At 37.8% G+C, this 23,307-nt stretch overlaps 2 protein-coding genes across 4 annotated transcripts in view; both read left to right on the top strand.

Moving 5' to 3' along the window:
- Positions 1–1,034: 1,034 nt before the first annotated feature.
- Positions 1,035–5,667, top strand: LOC117420501 (calicin-like). The gene is made up of 2 exons (XM_034033951.2): positions 1,035–2,211; positions 5,612–5,667. Exons 1-2 carry the CDS (start codon positions 1,035–1,037, stop codon positions 5,665–5,667), a joined length of 1,233 nt encoding a protein of 410 aa, XP_033889842.2.
- Positions 5,668–6,139: 472 nt separating this feature from the next.
- The window catches only part of LOC117421525 (clathrin light chain A-like), a 30,754-nt gene continuing 13,586 nt past the window's right edge, over positions 6,140–23,307 (top strand). For 2 of the 3 annotated variants that reach the window (XM_034036035.3, XM_034036034.3), the window contains exon 1: positions 6,140–6,549. In XM_034036035.3, the coding sequence (XP_033891926.1) occupies positions 6,339–6,549 (211 nt within the window). In that variant the 5' untranslated portion in view covers positions 6,140–6,338. The remainder of the gene's footprint in view (positions 6,550–23,307) is intronic. The other variant, XM_034036036.3, reaches the window with a different exon arrangement.

Below are 23,307 nucleotides of genomic sequence, written 5' to 3'. Positions count from 1 at the left end.
AAATGTCATGGCAATTGGTGATGAAATAAATAATAAAGTAAAATAAAACTAAATAAAATAAATACATAATAATGTCACAGCCTTAGTCATAACTTTGAAGTCATAATGCAAGTGTTATTAGGGAATGTTGTGTTGTGGTTTCAAGCGCTTCAATGTGCTGCCTTCATTCATTTTTCTTTCTTTCGGTCCTGCTCCTGCTAATATTTTTATATATATATATATATATATATATATATATATATATATATATATATATATATATATATATATATATATATATATATATATATATATATATATATATATATATATATATATATATATATATATATATATAATTTAATGATCAGCGAACATAACACGAAGTGGAGCTTATTAGGGCAGCAGTGTGGCGTAGTGGTTAGGGCTCTGGACTCTTGACTGGAGGGTTGTGGGTTCAATCCCTGGTAGGGGACACTGCTGCTGTACCCTTGAGCAAGGTACTTTACCTAAATTGCTCCAGTAAAAACCCAACTGTATAAATGGGTAATTGTATCTAAAAATAATGTGATATCTTGTAACAATTGTAAGTCGCCCTGGATAAGGGCGTCTGCTAAGAAATAAATAATAATAATAATAATAATATTATGACTTCAGGGAGGTGACGTTCACTGTGTTGCTTAGATACAAGAACAAACACAATCTAGTCGAGAGTTCAGTAATGGGATAAGGGATAAGCGTAGAGCAGTTGCTTTGCGAGTAAAATGTCACTCGATTATATCGACTCGAGCCACAGTAGTCGCATTTTAAGTTCTCTTAACCAACAAAGGAAAACTAATGAACTTTGTGATGTGGTTGTTAACGTGGGAGAACAGTTTTTTCACGTCCACCAAAACGTTCTGCTTTCTATCAGTCCGAAGGTGAGAAGCCTCACCTCCCACTGTGACATTGGCGCATCAGACGAGCTTTCTATCAATATAGACCCAAACTACATGAGTGCCTCATCAGTGGAGGAACTCTTGAATTACTTCTACACTGGTAAGGTTAGTATCACAATGGGAAATGTGGAAGAGCTACTAAGGGGAGTGAAGCTGTTTGAAATCAAACAGCTAAAGAATTACTGTGGGGAATATATGCAAGCTTTCCTCAACAAGACCAACTGTTTTAGGGTTTTAAAAATGGCTGAGAACCATGATCTGCAAGAGCTTGCTGAAACAGCCTACAAAGTTACCCGAGATCAGTTCTTCAGCCTTGCCGTGCGCAAAGACCTCTTAGCTACCCCATACAATGTATTTTCCAGGCTGATTAAAGATGAGAAGCTGCATGCTCAAAATGAAGATCATGTGTTCTTGACCGTGCTCCAGTGGACCAAGCACATGCCAAACAGGGTGAAACATTTTGAGAAGCTCTTCTCACACCTCCATCTGAGCAATGTTTCAAATCACATTCTGCTCAAGCTCAGCAAGGAGGAGGACCTCATCAAGAACAATGTGGCCTGCATTAACAAAATTATGGAAGTGGTAGGACATAAGAAGACAGATGGCCTCAGAGACATCAATGTGTCTCAGAGGAAGGAGACTCTGATTGAAGTGGTTCTCGTTCTGGGTGGACACAAAATCGACGGCCATTTCAGCAACAAAGTATATGCTTATTTGATCAGAGACAACAGGTGGGTAAAAGTGACTGACATGCCATACAATGCAGCTGCCCTTGGTGCTGTTAGCTTAGGAAAGTACTTGTATGTGACTGGAGGGACTAATAAACTAAATCCCAGCCTGAAAGCAGCATGGAGATATGATTTGGATAAAAACATATGGAGCAAAATGCCAGACCTACCTGTCGGTCTGGTTTTCCACACCATGGTGGCCTGCAGAGGATCTATATTCACAGTAGGGGGCAGCATAGCCGCCAAAAAATACATCTCTACCATCTACAAGTTCGATGAGGAAAAGGACAGGTGGGTGACTGTAGGCAATATGAGTGTTCCATTGGACTGTGCAGAGGCTATTCCCAAGCACAACAACATCTATATTGTCACTGGGAGATGCATGGTAAATGACAAGATCAGCAGGGTGGGGGTTGTGGATTGTTTCGACGTCACTGGTGGAATAGTAAAGAAATGTCTCACTTTCCCAATTGAGTTCAGGCACAGGCCTCTAGTTTCAATCCATGACAGGGACATGATCAAATTACAGAGCCACAAGCAGAGCTTGGACATCAACATGCAGAAATGTAAGGTCGTCAAATGCCCTAATACCATACCTCTTCTGCCTAATAATACCAAATTGGAAATATCCAATGCAGTGTGCCAGGTTGGTGACAATGTGTTTGTGTGCGGAGGGACAATACCAGTGGATGAGATAAACAATGTATTCACTATCAACCAAAGCGCTTTTCTATTTAAACAGAAAAGCGGCGAGTGGGACATTCTGGCCAAACCAATTGAGTCAATGGACAGCTCGGCATGCTGCAGGGCTAAACTGACATGGAGGATTGTGCAAACACATTTAAAACCTAAAATCAAGACGAGTTTAATCAAAGTCTCAGATCTACAATAAAGGAAGTGGGCACAACTGTTACTAAGAATATTGTTTTTTGTACAGACATATGCAATAAATTGTAATTGTTGAAATTAAAATGGATTTCAGTTTACAGATGATTTGCTTGCAAGGTGTTCACTTCTTGACATCTACAAAAAGCAAGACCATTTCTAAAAATAAACACTGAAAAAGGAAATAAATAAATATTGAAAAACATAAGTCCCAAATGTAACATTGTATTGGAGATACCTCCCAAAGAGCTGATACAAACTAATTTACACTTTGACTTAGTTGGAATCATCAAAATCCAGCTGAAATAATGTGATAGATAGCTATATCAATATAATGGACTGGACACAAAACATTAAACATTTTGCAAATAGCCTCCTTGTCATGATTCTGTAAACATAAAAGATGCACTCCCCCATACTGCCTAATGCAACAATGGGATTGCAGCTTGCATGACAGTTTCAAGAACACTATGGGAAAACTACCAGTCGTTTTTAAGGAACTACAAAAATTGACATATAATATAAGCACAACAAAAAACAGTCAAATACAGCCAATAATCCCTGGTAATTTAGTCAGTGGTGTGTATAATATTTAGTATATATATATATATATATATATATATATATATATATTCTTTTTTTTTTTTTTAAATTTTTTTTATAGAACCAGATAAATTACATTGCTGTCCTGCCTTCCGCCGCAAGGCCTGTTGCTTCAGAATTGTGTTGTTATACAGTGTCAAAGACTTTGCATTGTTTATTAATGGCTATGTTAGTCTAAGTAATATGGCGCTGTTTCTGTTTTTTCTAAATATGGCATTTTCATATAGTGTAATTGTAAATGCAGGGATGAAATGAGACTCCAATTGAAGGACAGGGTGATCTATACCAGGTTATACTATGAGCTTCCTTAATCACAAGCTTGTGGTGTAAAAGTAAATCCATAATAAATCCTGGCAAGGTTCAAACAGATATGCAATGGGTGTCTTATTTCCATCTGTAAATGTAATTTTCTCGCAACACTAAAGATAAGGTCTGAGTTGCACTAGTAAATGAACAATAAAACATGAGTACATCTCACATACCAAGTTTGGTGGTTCTAGCTGTTCGGGAAATAAGTCAAAATAGCCAGTTAGCTATTCGGTTAGTTATTCACTGCAGCGTCGCTATAGGTGCCACAGCCATGAATAGTAAGCTGGAAACCCTAATTGCAAGATGTTCAGGAAGTAGGCAGTGTAAATACCCCGGGCGGAACTACGTTCCATGGTGATGTGGGCTGTAGCAAACACAAAAAGCCTCCCCTACATCAAGGACAATATATTATATATGTTTTTATATTATTATCCTAGATGTGTCTCTACTATTTTTGTGATTGGGAGCTGCAGATAGTGAGTAGTTTACTGGTGCCCTCAAATCATGTGCATTCAGCCAATAGGAAAGCTCGTGATTCCTGCAAGCAGACAGGGAGCCTTCGCATTGGCTGTCTGGTTTGGAAACAGCGGTACAAGCTGCCAGGGTGGCTGCACGGTCTGAGCCTCAGACAGGCAAGTTACCAGATGAGATAGACTGAAGTTAGTAAGAGGTGAGACGTTCATCATTTCCAGTGTATATTTATTTTGTGCACAATAATTGTAAACTTCAAGTGCAAAATCAAGTGTTCCTAATATTTGCACCATTATTTTTTTTACCGTGCGTTTTATAGATATCAGCTCATTACACCCCCCCCCCCCCCCCCAATGTTTTATTATTTTTTTTATTTTATTTTTTACCATTTTCAGAAATGGGAAAACTGAAAATATTGTTTGTTCTTTTCATTTTTCCTTTTTTCGTCTACAGTTCAAAAAAAAAGCAAACATCAGACTGCGTTAAAACTCCACATTCGTGTTTTTTATTTGCAAAAAACCAAAAATATAATAGCAAGCTGTAAAAATCAAGAGCATGGTGTAGAAACGAATAGCAACCTGGAAAAAATGTATAGCAAGCTAGAATAGATAACTGCAGGCTGGAATAGCGAACTGCGAACCGCTTGCTAACTTCACTAACGTCACAATCTTTAAAAAATCCCGGTTTTCAGCCACTTGTTGTAGTGCGGCACACTCTAAATACCTTCTGTCAAAATAACGTGAACACCCGCTTTTTGTTTATGGCACCTGCAGTGAAAACAACATAAAATAAAATAAAAAAGGTACTAGGGTAATCGAGAACCTTATTTTTATAAAGTGATTAACACAGGCATGCATGCTTATTCCTCAGTGCGCCATGAGTTTTCATATATTCAATGTGAATCTACAATTGTATTTAATACGGTCATTTTGTGGCTGTTCAGTTCTGGCGAGATTTAGCCCAGACAGCAGCGAGAGGTTGCAATCATCCAAATCCACCAGTTTAAACCATATCAGCAACGTCAATAAACAGAGCCTGACGCAATGAGTAAAAAAAGAAAGAAAGAAAAATGCCAAAACGTAAATGTATTTTTAATGATTTAATGTGTTATTAAAATAGCCTATATTTAAATGGTTTAATTAGTCCTATCAATTATTTAACAACAGAGTCGTAACTAGGCAAAATAATCAATAGATTTTGTGTTTATACATATTTTAACGCATTATAAGAGCTACGTAATTATCAAATAAACTTGTTTTATTATAGTTCTTTTAAAAATTGCAAGGGGGGGGGGGGTTCTGAATTTTATTGCAAAAAAATAAATACTGGTACCACATTTAACATCTTGTAGTCAGGATGGTGAATTTTAAGGGCCGTTTATCTATTTGCATTTTCTTATAAATTAATGTCTTACTTGTTGTCTATCCTATCGTAATGTTTTTGTTTTTGGTTTACCTTTATTACGTAGGTGCTTAAAACGTGCCTTTACATTTCATTACGTTTGTCGTACCGTAGTGCTGGTCGTGAAGGCTGTAGGAGCGAATGGATAAATAAGTTAAGTAATGCAGACTGCAGGGGAGGCGAACGACACAGATATGCCGTAATAACAAACTCGCGACGCTATGGTGTTGGTTTGTGTACAACAAGGTTCGTGGTCGTTTAGACCGTTGCTAAGGAAGTGACACATTCCCGTTTTAGTGCAGAGGCGCATGCGATCTTTACTTTTGGAGGCTGGCCGGGACGCTGACAGCTGACAAGTGACAACTGCAGAACAAAATTATTACTCGAGTGACAATACATTTAAGTCCCTCCCCCCCCCCCCCCCCCCCCAAACGGCATTTGAACTTTGTACTACTACTAGCGTCGAACAAGCAGTAGCCACAAGGTTGGGAAAAGGTTATTAGATAAGGAAATACTGTACCATATATATACCATATAGAAAAACACTGGGGATGCCTATTTCAATTACTTGTTTCGTCCCAGTAGCTATTATTGTTATGTGTACTGTTAATATTTTTTATGTTATATATTGCCAAAGTTACCAAAATGTTACATAATTAAAACTATACGTGTCTTTTGTATCTGCGTAACACAGCGAAAAGCAGCAAAACAAACCCAGCAAAATTTGACAGGGCTCCCTTTATATCCCATAACCCCTTGCTCGCAGCGTGACGTAAGTAAAGGCGGGGTTGAGTAGGTCTTTAGAATATCTTTGGTTTCAGATTAACTCCCCGCTCACAGAGTTAATTCCTGATTGGCTGATTCTGCGATTTGTCATCCTTTCGTGTTTATGCTTCAGTCATTTTCTTACATTCGCTGCTCTTGGTTTTAATCTGCCAGCTCCGACCTCAGTCCCGGCTGACAGACTGTCTGGTGTTGTTAGTTACTTTACTTTATTCGGAATATTAATTCATTTAGTACAGACATGGACGATTTCGATTTATTAAACGCTCCCCAGGCCCCCTCCGGGAATGGCGTCGGAGACGAGGAGGACCCCGCTGCTGCTTTCCTGGCCCAGCAGGAGAGCGAGATTGCGGGGATCGAGAACGACGAAGGTTTCAACATCCTGGACAGCGGAGAGGTCCCGTCCTCCCTCGGCAGCAACCTGACCGGTGACCTCAACCAGGACATACATGGTGGGTGTGCAGAACCTGTTTAAGTACAGTACATTTTTACAGCATGCATTTATGTATGTTTGTTTACCCACCACCATTGCACGATTGTCAATGTTTGATTTAATTTCTGCATGTTGATTGATTATACATATAGTAACGTATCAGCAGTACAGTTTTTTACGATTTAGGACAAAGGTCCGGGTGATTTCTTTGTGATGTTATATTGTAACATAAACCGTACCACTGCTCGAGTTGTATAAAGCGTAATTGATACAACGGCCATTGATCCCGGAACCTTTTGGGTTTCAGAGCTAAGAATTGATTGCCTACTACATAAATAGACACAAACAAGCAAACAAATACATAGCCTACTACTGGCGACTACAATTAGAGCCTACCGGACGCGGTTTAAAACGAATATTTAAAAATGTATTCAATGAAAATGACTCAAGGTCGAAGAGGCATTGCATATTACAAGGCGGAGTCTTGACCTGAGCAGTGTCACCTGCTTTTCCTTGGGTTATGCTTGTTCTGTATTTGTGCTGCATCCTGCAACTGGATTCTACCTACAATACATACAGATAAGCAGCTGTGTTGCATGCCTACAATTTTATATTGCATTAAAATGCAGAAACAGTAGTTGCTTACATTTACAGTACTAGGCTAAATTATTTCTTTTTAATGGTACCAAATATCAAACCAATTTTGATATAATAAACTAGAGTCATTTCCATTTGATGTGACAGTTTGAAGGCTGGAACAATAATCATATATTATATCGTATTATCAATAATTCTTTCAGTAGATTATTTATCAGGTTCAGATTACAAGGTTGGTATTGTTTATTTATGGCTGTATAAGTCTGAGTAATGTGGCACTGTTTCTGTTTTTCTATTATTATTATTATTATTATTATTATTATTATTATTATTATTATTATTATTTACTTCTTAGACGCTCTTATCCAGGGCGACTTACAATTGTTACAAGATATCACATTATTTTTACATACAATTACCCATTTATACAGTTGGGTTTTTACTGGAGCAATCTAGGTAAACTACCTTGCTCAAGGGTACAGCAGCAGTGTCCAGAGCCCTAACCACTACTCCACACTGCTGCCCTAAATATGGCATTTTCATATAAAGTGTGATTGTAAATGCAGGGATGGAAATGAGACTCCAATTCTTGCATTTTTTCACCATACGTATAGTAACTCAACAGTACTTGCACATTAGTACCTTCTTTCCTTCGCTGTCTTCCACAACAAAATCCTTATGGTCATGGGCATATTCTTCTGTTTATTTTTGTCTGCCTAGGCATTTTTTAAAATTGCCATGATTAGTAATTTGGTTTTAAATCCCTATCTAACTGTAATATAGCTTTAAATCCTACGAGCAAGAACAATCCTCTGTATTTAATTTTGTAGTCTTCTTTTAAATCTTGCAAGCGTGTAGAATCCTCCCTGTCTGCAGAGTCTCCAATAGAAATGTAGGAATTTGTTGCCACTCAGTAGTCAGGGTGGGTTTAAAGTATTCTGAAGTCAGGAAGGCGGGACATTGCTTAACTAATGCTTCGTTTCCACTGCCGCCGTGGCTGTGCCGGCCCAGCCCCCGTTCCTGAACTTTTTGCAAACCTGGCCATTGTTGGAAGTTCTTCGCCTGCTGTAGGAGGTCCCAGAGGGATTGTGGGATAGTATAGTTCCCTTTTTTAAAAAGCACGGACAGAAAACAACTCTACGAGCGATGGAGGCTGATGTGGAAAGGACTTTTGTGACCATTTTTTTCTATGTGCTTTACACCATTGTAGACAGTTTAATAAAAACCCCGGTCGCTGATAATAATAATATTGTATCCGTAAAACCAAAAATCAGAAACCCTACATATATTCTACGCAGTTTAGCAAAAAATAAACTGAGAAATCTCATTCCCACGTGAAACATACAAAATGCTGTGTTGCATTTATGGATTAACTGAAAAATCTTTCATAAGTTGAACGAAGAATAATAATAATAATAATAATAATAATAATAATAATAATAATAAACACTGTAATACAATGTCGAATAGTATTTCCTACCGTTTTTGTTTTGATATGGTAAAAATAAGGAAATAAAAATAACATATTCAAGTTAGTTACAGTAAATAATTTAAACCTGAAGGAAAACCACTTCTAACTATCCTAAACATTTATACTGACCTGAAAAAACAATCAAGTTTTGCCAATATTTTGCAGATTGTGCAAGGCTTTCTACTTTTTCTCTGTTCTCTTTTTTTAAGATAGCATTATATTACGCACAGTAGAAATCCATGTGCTTGAAGGGGGGTTCTTTCTTTTTCCTGCTGATGTAACGCAATTCATGTAATCATATTATTGTGTCTCTGTAGATGCAGATGTCTCTAGTTGCTGCAGCTATAATGGCTGTGAATGGACAATACATTTTGAGGGGCATCCACGGCAATTGCGTCATGGCCGCCGTTGATTTTGTGTGTGTGTGTGTGTGTATATGTATATGTGTATATATATTTATACCTAAAGAAAAAGATTCTACAAGCATCAGTCAGTTTCGTCCCATTTCCCTATTAAACGTAGAAGGCAAGATTTTCTTCAGCATTATTGCTCAGAGATTGTCAGCTTACCTATTAAAGAACTGCTTCATTGACACTTCAATACAAAAAGCGGGCATTCCAGGTTTCCCAGGTTGCTTAGAACACATCAATGTGATCTGGCAACAAATTCAATCAGCTAAAAAGGAGAGGAAGGAGCTCCATGTGACATTCCTGGATTTGGCTAATGCATATGGTTCAGTGCCACATGAACTACTTTGGGCAGCATTTGATTTTTTAAGTGTACCAATGACAATAACAAATTTAGTGAAAGCCTACTTTGGAGATTTGCAATTCAGTTTTTCAACTTCAGAATTCAGCACTACATGGCAATGCCTAGAGGTTGGAATAATGGCAGGATGCACCATTTCTCCACTGGCTTTTACCATGGCAATGGAAGTAATCATTAGGGCATCAAAATGGGTAGTAGGAGGAGAGCGCTTGGCTTCTGGAATGCGACTACCACCAATTCGAGCATACATGGATGACATGACAACCATGACTACAACAGTAGCCTGCACTAATCGATTATTGGGCAAATTAACCAATAACATTGAATGGGCACGAATGCAATTCAAGCCCACTAAATCAAGGGGCATCTCTATAATTAAAGGCAAAGTAGTAGATAAAACATTCTTCATTAATGGTGAGGCAATACCAACAGTGTCTGAGAAGCCAGTGAAGAGTCTTGGGAGATGGTACGACGGGGATCTAAAGGACACAGTTCATGTGGGAGAAGTTAGACAACAAGCAGTGGAAGGGTTGAAGAGCATAGACAGCTGCGCTCTACCAGGTAAACTAAAACTCTGGTGCTTTCAGTTTGGTCTACTGCCGAGGTTGCTGTGGCCACTGACTCTGTACGAGGTTTCTTTGACAACAGTAGAGAAGCTGGAAGCTTTAATCAGTTCATACCTCAGGAAATGGTTGGGAGTTCCACGCTGCCTCAGCAGAGTGGGACTTTATGGTAAAGGAATACTGCAGCTACCAGTCTCTGCTCTAACTGAGGAGTTTAAGTGCGCCAAGGTCAGACTGGAAATGACATTAGTAGAGTCACGCGACAAATGCATAAGGGAGGCAGCACCTGTGTTGAAAACTGGAAGAAAGTGGGCGGCAAAGAAAGCTGTGGAAGATGCAAAGGCTGCCCTTCGAATTGGTGATATCATGGGGCAAGTTCAGCATGGAAGAGGGGGTCTTGGTTTCAGTTCAGCTCCTCCTACATGGCACAAGGCAGCCCCAGCTCAAAGGAGGAAGCTGGTAGTCAACGAGGTGCAAAAGCAGGAGGAGAGGATGAGGTGTATAAAGGCCATTTCCCAGGCCAAGCAGGGAGAATGGATGAGATGGGAGAGTGTGGAACAACGCAAGATTGGCTGGCAAGACCTATGGTCAATGGAACAGAGCAGGATCAGTTTCCTCATCAGGTCAACATATGATGTTCTCCCATCACCACAGAACCTAAACCTCTGGGTAGGAGAGGATCCCTCATGTCCTTTGTGTTCATCACCTGCAACATTAAGGCACATTTTGACAGGATGTAAGGTGGCTCTTAGCCAAGGACGGTTTACTTGGCACCATGACCAGGTGCTGCGATGTTTGGCCTTAGCATTGGAAGACAAGCGTAACATGACCAATAAGTTGCCACCTGTTCCATCAAAACATTACACACAAAAGACAACATAGCACAATAGAAAGAAAGAAACGCTGATGTACAGGTAAGTAAGCTGAGTTGAGTGGGGGACGGAGGGGGGTGATGCTGGGACGCCAGAATCACCATCGAGCCCTCTTGAGGTGTCGTGGGCTAGTCGACGAAACACTGAGGATGGAAGGTGCCCACTTGAAAACCCCAGAGATGTACCCTACTTAGCTCAATCCAGACGGTTGTCATGCTGATGCGCTGGGGAGGCCGCACTATGGTTGATCCCCGGAGCCAGCATCGCAGCCGTTGTGTGTGCTGATGCGCCAGGGAGACAAATAAGCTGATCCCTGGAGCCAGCATTACACTTCAGCCATTAACACCAGACAGAAGGATATCTACATCATCATATGGAAGGAAACGGAAATGGATGGAGACACAGATGGATCACATTAGTTTACTGTAAAGCTACGTCTTAGTTGGTGCTTATCTTGGCGAGAGCCGAGTTCAAATCAGCATGAAGTTTTAACATCTACTCTCGTGTAATGGAAATCATGTGTGTGTGTGCTTGTGTATATGACAGCCTATTATTCCAGGTATTTGAACAAACATTGCCTTAACACTAGCATCGCCATAGCCGCTTTTTGAACGGCTTTTGCAATTGAAATTTAAATGTCTCCACGTATGTGAATATCTCGTGCATGCCTTTTCTTAAGTGTTACTAAATATTTGAATTAAATACCCATGTGGTGTTTCAGCTGCAGAATTGTAAAAATGAATAATTTAAAAGCACTTGCTTCTTCAACCACCAGACCTGCAGTTTATGCAGCATATTGAAATCAATACCATATAGCCGACAATTTAGTCTGTGTTTTGTAATAAAATCAACATCATTGTGAAATAAAGTATTATAATCTCGTTGAGTGCTTGAAACACTGATGAAAGTCATTCTACACCTCATCTTATTATTATTATTATTTACACTACATTTCTCAGGCAGAATGTTTTTCACTATACAGTCAGCACTCACATATCCAACCCTAAAAAATTTAGACTTCAGTGACGGTTAAACGCATGTGAGACATATCTGATTATTTCATTTTGGCCCATTCCAACCCTTGTGTCTTTTTTGTGTTCCCTGAAAAACAGCCAATATCAAATACATATCTGAAATTACTGTTTTAAAATAAGTAGGCTTCCATTTAGATGTACTGTATTGGTTTTTTTGGTACAGTACTATATTTAACAGAAGGAGTATTTTAATTGAGAACAATATGATTCTGAAAATATCACTTGCCAAAACTAAAGAGACGACACTTTAACTGTAATACTTATAAATCCGGTACGTATTGTAGCGGTATGTAAAATTTCTCATTAACGACCCAACAGCAAAATGAAATGAAAATGTTACCCATGTACAGAACTGCGTAAAACGTAAAAGGCAGTGCAATTTAGCTAAACCAAAAGATTAAAAAAAAAAAAAAATCACCAAATAAAACAGTATCCAAAGTCAGTATTCAAAATTGTAGAATATAGTCCTCGTTAAGGCCCTAATGTCACAGTTCACTTGCAAATGAAAATGCACAAAAGCAACAAAAGATCACAGATAAAAAAAAAAAATGCATCGCAGTATTTAAAACTGTTTAATGATTAAATTAATTTTGAATTTGTGTCATCTGCAAATTTAACAAGTTTGCTTACTATACCAGAATCTAAGTCATTAATGTAAATTAGGAATAGCAGAGGACCTAATACTGGTCCGTGTGGTACTCCACTGGTTACCTTGCTCCATTTTGAGGTTTCTTCTACTTCTTAACCACTCCATAATCCATGTGCATGCATTTCCTTGAATCCCTACTGTGCTCAGTTTGAGAATTAGTCTTTTAGGCAAGACTTTGTCAAAAGCTTTCTGGAAATCTAATTAAACCATGTCATGTGCTTTGCAATTATCCATTGTCAATGTTGCATCTTCAAAAATAGTAAGCAAGTTAGTTAGACACAATCTCCCTTTCCTAAATAGCCATCCTTTTTCTGTGGCTGTTTTCTCTATTTTACTCCAGTCTACTTCTGTTGGTCTCTGTTTCATTCCTTCATAGTTTGCCTTTTTTAAAATTGTAAAACTTAGCTTTAGTTGTTACTTTTGGGGTTTTAACTAGCACTACAGATGAGACCATGTTGTGATCCAAGTTTGCCAATGGTTCTCTTAACCTCTGTTTTAGTTATTCTGTCTTTGTTATTTGAAAAGACTTAAGGCATGCCTCCCCTCTAGTCTGTGCATTGACTAATTGCGTGAGGAAGCAGTCATTTGTCATTTCTACCATTTCAATTTCGTCTGTTGTGCTCCCCATCGGGTTTTCAACTGTTGTGTGGGGGAAGTTGAAATCCCCCATTAGTATGGCTTCTCCTACATAGGTAATGTAATTTGGTTGGTTTTTTTCCACTGTAGAATACACTTTTGTATTGGATTTTCATCAGAATATTCAGGGCAGACAAACCTTTTGCCTTAGGAGCCAATGACTCCTAGGCCAAAAATTTTGGGCGGCAAATCCAATTGTTGGGCGGCAATTTAAGAACAAGTTGGTTGCTTCCAGATTCATCTGCTTAAAATACAAGAACACCACTAAAATGATACAAAAACAGAAATGTAATGTTTGTACTCACTGGTTTGCTGCCTCATTGTTCATCTATGCTCCCTGACTGATTTGCTCTGCCTTGACTGTCCTCCATGTGATGTGCTGTTCTGACATTTTGTGTTCTGCGATACCTCATTTAGGGAGTTTTGATACCATACCATGCACAGTACCATAATATTCGATACTATTGCGATACTTTGGGTTTTATGTCTCTTGCATGTTAAATAGTTGGCAAATTCTAGGGCTGTATTAGAGGTTCGAAAGTTTGTTCGCAAGCCAGGAATTCGGAGATTGTTTTAAACCTTCGAAGATTCGTCAGATGCCATTCAGGCGCTGTATGGTATTTATTTATTTATTTTTCGTTTCTTTTAACAGAAACCGTTTGACAATGTGTGAATACTACTATAAATCACGCATTAAACGTCACTCACATGCAAAATTCGATATATTGGTTTGTGTAATGCATATTACAAAAGTCTTATTAAAATCCACGACCAGATCGTTAAACATAGCAACTCTATAGCGCCGCTGCCATGTATGAAGCAGGGTATATTATTATGCCAAAGCATGGGGGGGGGGGGGGGGGGGTACCTATAGTGGTTGTGGTGCTTAAGTAAAATATGTACTGAGTACCTTGTTTACAAGACAGTGTAAGAGAAGTGCTATGGTAGAATATGTTTGAAACATACAAAATATACGCAAACACTAATAATTTTAATTTCGAAAACTGAGCACTGTCTGCCCCTCCCCGCTCCAGCTTGTGTTAACCAGAGGCAAATTTCTTCATTCACCATCTCGACAGCAAAGCGCTGTATAGCGACAACCAAAAAAAAAATTGAATGCAAACTGTGCAAGCGTTTGTTGATGTATCATGGAGGCAGATCCAATCTCTGGGGTCACTTTACAATCATAAATTGTTTTTTGTTGTTCTTATTATAATTAATATTAATATTTTTAGTAGTAGTAAAATGTGACTGATAACCTGCTTGGAACAGTGACTGTTAAATTAAGTTTGTTTTGCCTAAGTCCGCTGCAGTTAGTGCTGCTGCAATGCAAGCTTACTCGCAGCAGCATCAATTACGTGTAAATAAACAACGTGTATTTTTTATCTATATTTAAATTATAAAAACATGTTTACTGTGCTATATAACATTTTTAAACTGCATGTGAATGTTTTATTCCATTTATATGGATTACCTGTAAAACAGGATTTTCGATCAAATCTAAACAAGTGACGTCGCCAATAAATTATGCAAATTAGTACCATCGAAGGTTCGAACCTTCCCTTGATAATGTGTTCTGAACCTTAGAACGTCAAAATGTACCCTTCGTTGCAGCCCTACCAAATTCCTTTTTTTGCAAGTGCAAAGTGCATAAGAGGCTAATACACAGTTAATAATGCTAGAGCATGGTAGAATGCTTGCTATTATATTTCCATTATTTTTTTTTTTTTAAATGCAGTATGTCATGTATTGAAAATACAAATCTGCGAGGTATCTGTAAATTGTTTGGTGGGGAATGCAAACAGCATTTGTGTAGCTATGTAGGTCAGCGAATGAGATATCTGAGCGAGCAAGCATGTAAATGGGTGACAGCTAAAATATAAAAGAATTCTGAGAGCTGTTTTCTGTAAAAGACAGAAGAACAAATGCATCGGAGAAGAGAAGTTTACCGACTTATAGAGGCTTTCTTTACAACACGCTGTTTCAGAATCGTGGAAAACTCTGTCGCAGATGGTTGTGATACGTCAATCGCAGACCGCTGTAAATGCTGTGCAGCTTCACTATTTGCTGTACGAAGGATGCATTGTGTTGCAGCTCTTTTGACTGCGCAAAGTGGTCGCAGCTGTTCATACTTTAAATTAAATTAGTGCTGGGATGAAAGCAGGATTTTCATGTTTTGAATATTCGCTCATAATTAATTGTTTGTTTTCAAAAAGTAATACAAGCGATTATATTACTTGGAACGCAGGCAGAGACAGCATAGCAGCAGGGGAAGGGGGCGTGGCCCCTGTGTGTATGCACCTTTTATTTTGCAGCAAGACGTTACAATATGTAACACGTTAAAGTAGAAGAATATCCCACAAGTAAAGAATAATATGTTGTGTAGGAATTACTTTACCCCAGTGAATTAACTACAAAAGGATGCCAAATAGCAGTTTGTTAAACTTTGTTTTGTTTATTCGCGAAATAAATCGTACATAAAGCTGACAACGCATTTTACTTATTTTTTAATTTTTATTTTTCATTCCTTGCTATTCGCAATAAACAGTGGCCATAGACACATTTTCATAAAGGAATAACATGAGGTTTACTTGAGCCTTTTTGTAGCTGAACAAGCAAATGAAAACTGAAATTTAACTTTTAAACACACACAAATAAAACAAACGTAGAAATGGCATTGTAAAATGAAGGAGGGAAAAACTCACTGTTTTGGTTCTCGTTTATTACATTCCACATAACAAAGTCGCAACAAAAAATATATAATATATACAATCTATATAATCAACATTTCCAGTAAGTTGGCCACTGTTTAAGCGAGGCAGTTCAGGATGACATGAAATGAAATTGGATACATTGATGTTTTAAGTAAATGTGCTGAGTTTGTACCTCTTATACAAGAGGTTTAAAAAATTCATTGGTAGATCCGTCCTCTTAACCAGCGGAGAACCCTAAAGGGAGAATTTCAAACATTGGAGAGATGCGAGTGTGACAGTGAGGTATTTTAGAACGACAAGTGAAAGGTTTGATTATCTGTTAAGGCTGTATGTACTACAAATTACTGTGCCAAACTCGTAGCCTTATTCATAGTACATTCATCCGTATTGCACATAGAAACAAGAAAAATAAATAAAAAACTGAAGTGGAAGATTGCACTTTTGGTGTGCGCTAGTCTTTTAAAAGCTAGTGAGAGGCAGTATTTCTTGCGGTACAGGCACCAGTGGCATCTAGGGGCCTAACCCCAAAAAGACTGTCGCAAAAAACAAAATGTAGTTGCATTTGCACAGTCTGGAGCCCTGATATTAGAACATTTTAAATCCATGTTCATCCCAACACAATCTCAGTACCCATATTTTCCTGGAAGCCCTGCTTAAAACCATGTTACTGATTTCCTCTTGTGAGGTGTTTTTTTTTTTTTTTTTTTTTTGTTATTCAGTTTCCTTGTTTTTGCTTAACCCAACAGATTTTAAAAGCACAGTTCTGTGCAAACAAACAAAATGCTGACTATTGCCCTTCCACTGAGCGAGGAGTTGACCTTTTGAGAAGGGTCTTTCTGAGAAGCGTGGCTTTCCTGGCTTCAGGCACCACTCGATTTAGCATCAGCTGGCCTTGATTGTTCCGCACTGCATGTCTTTTTCTGGCATTGAAGCTGACCCACCTCTTTAGGGGCTCATTGGGTTTCTTTTGCAACTATTGTTATTGCATCAAAATGGCCAGTCTCTTATTGCAGGTTTACAATCTGATCCCTCAAACATCTAAATAGTTAATGAGGTGATATCCATTTCATACATGGTCTTTGATTCTAAGAAATGGAGAGGCCTGAAAACAATTAGGAAGAGCTTGACATGCCCACTGTACAAGCAATGCTTTTTACACTGCAGTGCTTTTGTTTGTTGCCTGCAGTGCACCACTCGGACACATTGCCTGGCATACGTATATATATACATATATACACTACCGGTCAAAAGTTTTAGAACACCTCCATTTTTCTAGTTTTTATTGAAATTTACGCAGTTTAATGTCTCAATGTACTCTGAAATTAAAACATAGAACAAATAAACAATTGGAGATAAAAAAGAAATCATGGAATTGTTTTGTTTAACAAAATTTAATCTAAATTTTTGACTCATCAAAGTAGCCACCTTTTGCAGATATAACAGCCGAACACACTCGTGGCATTCTTTCTACAATGGAAATCAAATATTGTTCGGAAAGTTCTTCCCAACACTGTTGCAGAAGTTCCTACAAATGTGTTGCACTTGTAGGTTGCTTTGCTTTCACCCTTCTGTCCAGTTCATCCCAAACCAGTTCGATGGGGTTTAAGTCTGGAGACTGTGCTGGCCATTCCATGATTTGAAGCCTACCGTCTTGTTCTTTTCTTCTAAGGTAGTTCTGACATAGCCTGGAGGTATGTTTTGGGTCATTATCTTGCTGTAGGATGAACCCCTGACCAACTAGGCGTATACCAGAGGGTATTGCATGGTGCTGCAAAATGCTGTGGTAGCAGTTTTGGTTCAGGGTGCCCCTCACTCTGTGCAAGTCACCGACTCTGGATCCAGCAAAAGAGCCCCAGACCATCACGCTTCCTCCTCCATGTTTGACAGTTGGTGTCACACACCGAGGAACCATCCTTTCGCCTACTCGACGGCGTACAAAAACCCAGCGTGATAAACCGAAGATTTCAAATTTTGATTCATCGGTCCATAAGACCTTCTTCCAGTCTTCAGTAGTCCACTGGCGGTGCTTCATGGCCCAGGCAAGCCTCTTTTTCTTATTTTGCCATCTTAGCAATGGCTTTCTTACTGCCACTCGACCTGTCAAACCTGCAGCTCGAAGTCTTCTCTTCACAGTTGAAACTGAGACTTGCTTACTTCGACCAGTGTTAAGCTGTGCTTGAAGCTGTTGTCCTGTGAGCCGCCTATCACGCAAGCTGTTGACTCTCAGAAACTTGTCTTCTGATTCTGTTGTGGCTTTGGGACTGCCAGACCTCGTCCTGTCAGAGTTTCCTCCAGTTTCCAAGTGCCTTTTGATGGTGTAGGAAACTGTACTCACCGACACCTTGGCTTTCTTTGCAATTTCTCTAAAGGAAAGACCTACACTTTTAAGGGTTATAATGGTCTGTCTGTCTTCCTTTGTTAATTGCCTTTTTCTCGCCGTTATGAGAGCAATATACTACTTCCTGCAGTACAATACTGTCCAAATAATGCTTAAGAGGGTGTAGTAACACAGTCTGTTCCAACACTGCTTTTATACAGACAGAGGGTTTGTAAGTAATCAACAAAAGTTGGGACACCTGTAGGAATTGTTAGCATCAACTTTCAAGGCTTAATTTACTTCCATTGCTGCAGAACAGCTGTAAGTTGTTAACCCATTACTTGTTCCCTGAAAAAGGCCTTTTTGTATAACTCTGAAATGTACATTATTTTTCAGTTTTTGGTAACGTAAACTTTTTTTTTAACCTCTGGCAGTTTACCGCTTATATTTGTACCATTTCAGGTTATTCACTGGACTTGAACTGCTTAAATTTCAATAAAAACTGGAAAAATGGGGGTGTTCTAAAACTTTTGACCGGTAGTGTGTGTGTATGTGTGTGTATATATATATATATATATATATATATATATATATATAAAATTAATTTCTTAGCAGAGTGAACAAACCTGGCTAGTGAACAAACCTATTTATTTTATTTATATATATATATAATATATACACAGTGCCTTGCAAAAGTATTCAGACCCCTGACCAATTCTCTCATATTACTGAATTACAAATGGTACATTGAAATTTCGTTCTGTTTGATATTTCATTTTAAAACACTGAAACTCAAAATCAATTATTGTAAGGTGACATTGGTTTTATGTTGGGAAATATTTTTAAGAAAAATAAAAAACTGAAATATCTTGCTTGCATAACTATTCAACCACCACACATTAATATTTGGTAGAGCCACCTTTCGCTGCAATAACAGCTTTAAGTCTTTTGGGGTAAGTATGTACCAGCTTTGCACACAGTGTCGGAGTGATTTTGGCCCATTCTTCTTGGCAGATTTGCTCCAGTTTGTTCAGGTTGGTTGGACAACGCTTGTGGACCGCAATTTTCAAATAGTGCCACGGATTCTCAATGGGATTGAGATCAGGACTTTGACTGGGCCACTGTAGGACATTCACCTTTTTGTTCTTGAGCCATTCCAATGTTGCTTTGGCCTTGTGCTTGGGATCATTGTCCTGCTGAAAGGTGAATTTCCTCCCAAGCTTCAGTTTTTTAGCGGACTGAAGCAGGTTCTCTTGCAGTATTTCCTTGTATTTTGCTCCATCCATTCTTCCTTCAATTTTAACAAGATGCCCAGTCCCTGCTGATGAGAAGCATCCCCACAGCATGATGCTGCCAGCACCATACTTCACTGTAGGGATGGTGTGTCTTGAGGCATGGGCAGTGTTAGGTTTGCGCCACACATAGCGCTTTGACTTTTGGCCAAAAAGCTCTATCTTGGTCTCCTCTGACCACAAAACCTTTTCCCACATCGCAGCTGGGTCACTCTCATGCTTAAGACCCGATAGGGCGTCCGTATACATTGAATATACGGATGCCTCGGGGCATTGTGAGCAGAGGCACCAGACAACATATATGGACGCTCCGAAGGGCCTTAGTGCATTTATAATCCAGGTCACACAGTGGATTTGAAGAAAAAAAAGCATAAATCATGCTTAGGGCCAAATATTTAGTAGTTTTTTTTTTTTTTATTAAATATCCTTACGCCAATAAAGTAGTCCCATTTATAACTTTGAACTACACATCAAGTGAAGCTGAGTAAATTAATTTTATTGGAACATGCAAAAGAAAGTATGTCTATTTTTGGATATTTGAGACCGCATGAAGTTATTATTTTTTCCCCCTCTCACTGACAGTGCAGACAAACTGTTTGAGCAGAACAGACGAGATGAATAAAAATAAATACAACGATATCTTGGATTTCAGTACATTTTCAAGGTATGTGTCTGAGAGGGGTGGATAATGTGCAGAAGTGTCTTTGTGTTTTTCTGTAGTGTTTACAAACTGCTAAATACATAATTTGAAGTGACAGTCAGGATGACTGAGTATAAAAGACAGGGATTTCTTTCTTTTTTGCTATCTTCCAGTTCATTTAATTGTTCTTTATCCAAATCGGCATGTCTACTTACTAATTTTGGGATTTTTTGCAGGTAATTGGTCACTCCGTTTCATAGTTACTGTGTACATTTGTAACTGTAAGCAAGATGGCTACTGATATTTAAATTGTGTGAGGCAGCGCAGTGATTTAGAATATGTGACAAGGCTCCAACTGTCTGTATCCATATAATATATGGACAGCTGAAACCTTGCTCGACCAATAACATTGCTTGCTTCACGTTCCGTTGCAAGCCCTGGAGATTTATATATATATATATATATATATATATATATATATATATATATATATATATATATATATATATATATATATTGTGGCAAACATGACATATCGATACTGTACGTTTAACAGAGAGCCACTTGCGTATAAAAGCTGAACAATTAGCTTGTTGAGGAGGCTTGCTGGAGGTCACTACGGGTGCTGTATGGAGGTTGGCGGTTCTTGTTTGCTATGCAGTCTGGGATGGAAGGCATTGTGTGATGTCATCAGGAAGTTTGGAGCTGAGGGCTATGACTGTGATGGTGTGTTCGAACGAAACAATTTGAAAGGGAAAAAGTTTTCTATATTATCAGCGGCTGCATGAGGAAAACGTTACCTAAACTACTTGCCAAGTATTTGGAACAAACTACATGCCGGAGGCCAGATGAACAAACAAGGTTAACTAACCTGTTTGTTCCAGCGGAACAGGTCGTACAGCTTTGAAATTGGGTAGTTTGGTTTTAGGTCATTGAAAGGATTCCCGCATCGTTGTTTCGATTGCTAAAGGGAAATTGACATTTTTGTGACTGGTTAAATATCCAATACAGTCCCTGTAAGGAAGAGAAAATAATTCGAATATAACTGACTTGCAGCATATTAAATGAACATTACTCTGTCTATCAGAACTGCTATAGTATTACCGCCAATCCTTGTGTGTTACAGACTTGTGTGTTATTTTCCTTACTTTATTATTTTTCTTCTATTTATTTATTTTGTTTTGACCAGTAAATAATTATAAATATTGCTTTATAGTATACTGTTGTTTTTTTTGTTTCTGTATTTTATTTTAGTAAATTGTTAATTAACTTTTGCTTTGTTGATTAATTGTTGGGTATGTATATTGCGTTGTGTGGGTTCGCTGAGACTATTGAAACCCGGCTTGCAGTTTTAATAGTGTAAATTGGCTCGTGAGAGTATATTCCCGCAACCACTGGCGTTGATTACTAAAGAGGTGTCTTTGGTAACACGATGGTAAAGTTAGTTTGTCTCTTGGAAGGACCGTATTTAAAGCAGGTTTCCAATAGGGATGAAAAGCTTTTCATTGTTGTGTACTGTTTGTTTACTACCATAGCAATTAACTGTTATTTTTTTTTATGTTTGGTTAATTAATATTTTGTTCTGTACATGTTTTGTTTCTTTGTTCTGTAAAACTTGTTTTTTTTATTTTGCTTGTAATTTGGTTTCATTATTTTGGGTAAATGGACTTAAAGCTGGAGCCATCTATATATATATATATATATATATATATATATATATTACCTCATAAGCAACTTGTTTGGTCATTCAATTAATTACTAGTCCCCTTTTACTCTGGTTGACTATATAGGACTTGAATAGGATAATGGGTTTTCTGGTCCTGGTAATGTAGTTAAGTTAAATAATTTGATAGGACATTTATTACTATCTGGCACCCTAGAGCTTGACGCCGTTACAATATATATATATATATATATATATATATATATATATATATATATATATATATATATATATATATATATATATATATAGTTAGTGTAGATTTTAAAAATGTCATTAAAAAAATTAAAAAGTTACCCATATGTTTGGCGGAATACAGTGTAAAGTAATTATGTGCTTTTTAATAGGTACAACAAAGCACACAGCAGACCCAGGGTGAAAATTGAACAAACAATTGGTATCTTGAAGAGGCGTTTCGTTGTCTGCATGGGGAGATTAGGCTGGCCCCAGACAGAACTGCGAATGTGGTGCTAGGGTGTGCGGTGCTGCACAATATATATATCCAATTCCTCTGGAAGATAATGCAGATGCAAATGAAGAAATCCGTGAAATAAATGATAATTTACGAGCAGGACAAATTATGAGTAATTATATTGTGGAGAATTATTTTTCTTAAAAACAGAATAAACAGTTAAATTCTTATTGGTGAAGTTTATTGCTGAAATAAGTTACATTTCCAAATTTATTTATTTATTAACAACATCTACATTGCCGAATTCAATAACATTCATATTTATTTATTTATTTATTTATTTATTTATTTATTTATTTATTTCAATAACTACTACATTGTATTATATGTACATAATTCATTTTCTTTCAGCTTTATTTCTAGTTCTAATTTTTCAAGTTCAGATTTCCTTTTTGTTAATATTAAAATGTCATCCTCTTGTCCTCTTTTTCTTTTTTATCCTCTTTCTGAATAATTTGTTCAGTCTATTTGTTGTGTATCTATGAAATAAAATATATTTATATAAACAGTACGGTTGTCATGTAATATGTTTGGTTCTTACGGGTAAAAAAAAGGTTGTTCAGTACATTGTTCTATGCAATTATCACATTACAACCGCATTCAAAATAGTTAGCTTTACCCTCAGTGACAATGAAGACATAGTCCTGTCCTAAAAAAAAACCCCACAATAATTAAAAAAATATATCCACACTAAATTAAGTGATTATTAACGATGGTGAATTACTTTGCTCAAGTACTGTATTCCTGTAGCATTTACCTACGGCTGACTCGCAACCTCCCTCGATCCCCTCCACATTTGGCCTCCCCTGGAACATCTCCTCCAAGATTGCAATGGCCCCATGGTTTTCTGGCAGAGGAGGACCTCCCCCTGTCAGGCGAGCTGAAGCTAATTTCTCTTTTGTTACAAAACATATATTATCTATTATAATTACTCTAAAATGCTAAACAACAAACAATACATTATTCAGTAAAAAAAATAAAAATAATAATATACATTATTCAGTAAAAAAATAATACTTACATCGCTTT

Source organism: Acipenser ruthenus, chromosome 1 (genome assembly GCF_902713425.1).
Source record: "Acipenser ruthenus chromosome 1, fAciRut3.2 maternal haplotype, whole genome shotgun sequence".
Lineage (NCBI taxonomy): Eukaryota > Metazoa > Chordata > Actinopteri > Acipenseriformes > Acipenseridae > Acipenser > Acipenser ruthenus.
Note: the sequence above shows the minus strand (reverse complement) of the source record. Positions and strands in the feature narration are given on the sequence as shown.